The sequence below is a fragment of the Myzus persicae genome, unplaced genomic scaffold (assembly GCF_001856785.1).
Source record: "Myzus persicae strain clone G006 unplaced genomic scaffold, MPER_G0061.0, whole genome shotgun sequence".
Lineage (NCBI taxonomy): Eukaryota > Metazoa > Arthropoda > Insecta > Hemiptera > Aphididae > Myzus > Myzus persicae.
Genome location: NW_019103858.1, coordinates 5,650 through 10,055, shown reverse-complemented (window position 1 = coordinate 10,055; position 4,406 = coordinate 5,650). Strand labels below are relative to the sequence as shown.

The following is a 4,406-nucleotide window of genomic DNA, read 5'->3' as shown; positions in this document are numbered from 1 at the left end:
TTACATTATTATTTTATGCTTATTATTAATATTATAATTATAAAACTAGGTATATTAAACAGTATAAATCTGTTTAATTTTATTTCATCACAATGATTTACTATCTTTTTAATGTACCTATTTTCTATTTTAAAAATTGTATTATTAACTACCTACATTTCTATATAGTTGTATAACAATTTAAAAAGATACTGAAGAGTGCAATTTTTTTATGTATAAATAATTTTATTACTATATTACAATAGGTATTTTGTTACATTATTATTTTATGCTTATTATTAATATTATATAATTATAAAACTATATTAAACAATATAAATCTGTTTAATTTTATTTCATCACAATTATTTACAAACCTTCTTCTTTTTGGTTAGCTTTTTTTAACACTTATAGGTAACCTTATATATATATATATATATATATTATATAGGGTAAATTAATAATTTGTTTAATAAATTATTACATATTATATTTCTATAATATAATTCTTAATTAATTATTAACTAATTATTTAGTTCAACGATAGTAATTTTTAACAGTAACTAAATTTACTGTAAAGCAAAATTAATCAGGTATATTATAAAAATATATTTATTAAATTAATTTATGCAATAATATGATTTTTTATAAATAAATATTGCATCCATTAAATTAATAATTTAAATTAATTTATACAATTATATAGTTTTTTATAAATAAATATTGCATTCATTAATTCAACAACACCTATCAATTGAATCAACTACAACTATTTATTGATAGAATTATCTGTAACATTGAATCAAGAATTCATACATATCAAATAAATAACCAGGCTTTACCAGTATGATAAAATGTATTGCTAATAAAATTAACTTCGAACGTTATATTAATAATTAGAATTATAATATTAATAAACATAAATTATAAATAAAATAAAACCCTTTTTATTCATTAAACGTTCCGATACATCAAATATGTTGTTTATAAACATTAGATGATTATATCAATTACCGTTTTCATCGGAGATATTTTGATGTCTAAATTTATTAATCCAATGTACTTTTTTTTTAATAATACGTCCTTTTTTCGTTCAGTGTATGTAATATTAAGTATTTAATTTATTAAACAATAACAAAATAACAATAACTATTAACTACAATAAATTTTCAAAATGCCCACCATCGTTTTCTAAACATTTTTCATATCTCTGTATGATTGAATCCATGACAGATTTCAACATTGTTGTTGTTACTGTACGGCATGCTGTAGTAATACGTTCTTTTAAGTCTATCAAGGATGTCGATTGTTGCTCGAACACCTTGTCTTTTAAATAACCCCACAAGAAACAGTCCAACCGAGTCAGGTCAGGAGATCGTGGAGGCCATTTGATTGGACCATTTGTACCAAGCCATTGTGACAGATACTGCTGGTTCAAATGATCCTTAACGACATTAGCGTTGTGAGGTGAAGCACCATCCTGCTGAAACCACATATTTTCACAAACTACATCAGGTACATCAGCCATCAAATTAGGCAAAATATTGACCAGAAAATCCAGGTACCGAAGGCCAGTTAATGTACCGTCGTAAAAATATGGTCCGATTAACTGATTATTAAAAATCAAACACCAAACATTGATTGACCATCTAATTTGTGCATTTGTTTCACGCGTCCAATGTGGATTATTTTTACTCCAATAGTGTAAATTGTGACGGTTTACAATGCCATTATTGTTGAAACAACTTTCATCAGTCCAAAAAATTTTTTGAAAAAATGTTTTTATCGTCTTCATGCAACACTGACATTATTGATATAAAATCCAATCTTCTATTTGGGTCTGTAGGTTTTAACCCCTGCACATAATGGATTTTATAAGGGTGGTAAGAATTTAGATGTAAGATACGGTAGACCGAAGAACAACTAATATCTGTTTGACTAGCTATCATTCTTATTGATGCATGTGGTTGAAGTTCAAACGCAGCTAAAACACTAACTTGGTGATTTTCATCCAACGCAGAACAAGATTTTCCTTTTTTTACACCGGTCGGAAAAGTACCTAAATGATAAGTAGTAATATTGTTAATTATTTTATAATTATTTTTAATGTTAATTTTTATGATATTTTTACGAGATATTGTATACTGTGTTAATGTGTAAATTAAATTAATGTTTTAATTATAATACTGTTTTAATACTACTCTTAGGCAAGGATTTTTTTATATTTTATTAGATATATTTTGTTGTTTATTTTCTGAAGTCACGTTTTTATGTCATTATAACTTTTCTTTAAATCTTAAAATAAATAAAACTAAAATTTATAAAAAATAATAATGTATATGTGTTATTATTTATATATAATTATTTTAAAGAATATTAACTTTAAAACAATTTTTGATTTTGTTTTGTTATTTTTGTATTAACTAATATGATAGCGTACGTTGGTAGGTAATAAATTTAAAATGAAATTTAGGTTGGTTAGTAAATTAAATCTAATTGAAAGCTTTTTATAATTCTTAGTACAATTTCCTACTAAGCATGATTAAATTTGTGGTAGGGAGACACTATTCCCAAACTGTTTTTCACATTTTTTTTTCCCCAAAAGTTCTTTTTCTCAATACCATTTTTCCCAAAAGTTCTTTTTCACAATACCATTTTTCCCAAAAGTTATTTTTCACAATATCAAATCTATCATAATACGATCTTACCAAATATAAGAAATTATTTATTGTTAATTTTAAAATGTATAAGCATGTATTATAAAAAAAGTAGTTAAAATTATTTAATTATTAATTATTATACAAATAATTAACTAATTTTTAATTTTTAAATGTACAAGTATAGTAAAAAAATAGTATAAATAAATAAAACTGTATTAAAATTTTAAATTATGACCAATGGCCGTGAGATATGCAATAATATCATTGTTATTAACAAATTCGTCATACTTTGAAACAATAATATGTATTCGTTCCTCTACTTTTAGTCGTACCATATTACGACCATTCCTTATTTTTTGTCCCAGATTTAGTTGTCTTAACATGCACTCAGTGTCGGTTTTTTTTTGGGAAATATTAAATTTGTAAAAATATATATTGGGATAATATATTTTTGGTAAATATTGAAATTGGAGAAATTAGATTGGGAATATTAGATTTAGAAATGTTTAAGTTGGGAAAAATGTATTGGAAAAAATTGATAGGGAAAAACGGATTGGGAAAACTGTACTACAACCAAAAAAAAAAATAATCAAAAAAACACTGCAAAGCTTATAACAATTAGTATGTAAGCTTACTACCACAGAAAGCTGCCAATTGTCAGATAGACCTATCATACAGCTGAATAGTACACTTAGTACATTATACTTTAAAAATAGCACATCATAGTAAAAACCAAATAGTTATTTATCTTATTAGATAGATATTATATTATCTTGATAGATTATATTCACATAACTGTCATCAGTTCTACATATATTCAGGGTTTATATTAACACGTTGGTTGAACAATTTTACTTACTTCTCCAGTATTTAATTTTGTATGCATACATTATATTCAAAAATGATGTACTAGAAGACGTTGGTACATTGTACACAGAGTACAAAAAAAATAATCGGGCGAAAAGATTACGGAATTGGAATTTTTCAAATTTGCATTCCAAGAATCAATTGCAGAAATGGATGTTTTAAGACAGGTACTATATTCAATAATCAAAATTTTATTTTTTGATCATACATTATTATTTGTAATAAATAATTTCATTTTTAAATTTAAATTTATGTTAAAATGCAATACAACATTATGTATACATTACATACCTATACAAAATAATACAATAAAAAATAACTTATACTAATAATACTATGGTACAATTATTTTAATTTTTCATTATAATATAAAACTAACTATGGGTAAATATTATATACAGCAATATAAATCAGTTCTTTATGAACTAAATAACAAAAAGACTGAGCTGAAAGATAGTGCGGATGATAATGAGGCATTGAAAAATGAAAATAAATTATTAACCAACGAAATTGTAAGTAATACTTACTAAATCCTTTATTTAATCTTGTATTGTACAAATTAAAAATGCCTATTATAATAAAATATTTGTAGGACACATTAAAAGTAAAACTTGATTTGTCAAATGGAAAAATTGTAAGTATTTAAAATTTACAAAAACTTAAATATTATAGTATAATAATTATAATAAATTTAAAGCCATTAATATAATAAAACAATAAAGGTGCTTTAAAGTTTAAATATGTTGTACAGAAAAACTTGAATGGGAAAATCAAGATTATAAGGATAAGTTGGTAGGTTTTAATTTCTGAATAACTCTAGTATTATAAACTATGCTTTTCATAATTTTTGTATAGGCAACATTTGAAAAAAAATTAGTTGGATTAGAGATGGAAAAAGGT

The 4,406-nt window shown here is 23.6% G+C and overlaps 1 protein-coding gene across 1 annotated transcript; it reads right to left on the bottom strand.

The window, feature by feature from the left end:
• Window positions 1-1,135: 1,135 nt before the first annotated feature.
• Window positions 1,136-1,507, bottom strand: LOC111035503. Its single transcript, XM_022317147.1, has one exon. It carries the CDS (start codon window positions 1,505-1,507, stop codon window positions 1,136-1,138), a length of 372 nt encoding a protein of 123 aa, XP_022172839.1.
• Between the last annotated feature and the right edge of the window lie 2,899 nt (window positions 1,508-4,406).

Coding starts and splice junctions, on each gene's coding strand:
- LOC111035503 (XM_022317147.1), bottom strand. CDS start 1,507: ATGGCTGATGTACCTGATGTAGTTTGTGAAAATATGTGGTTTCAGCAG.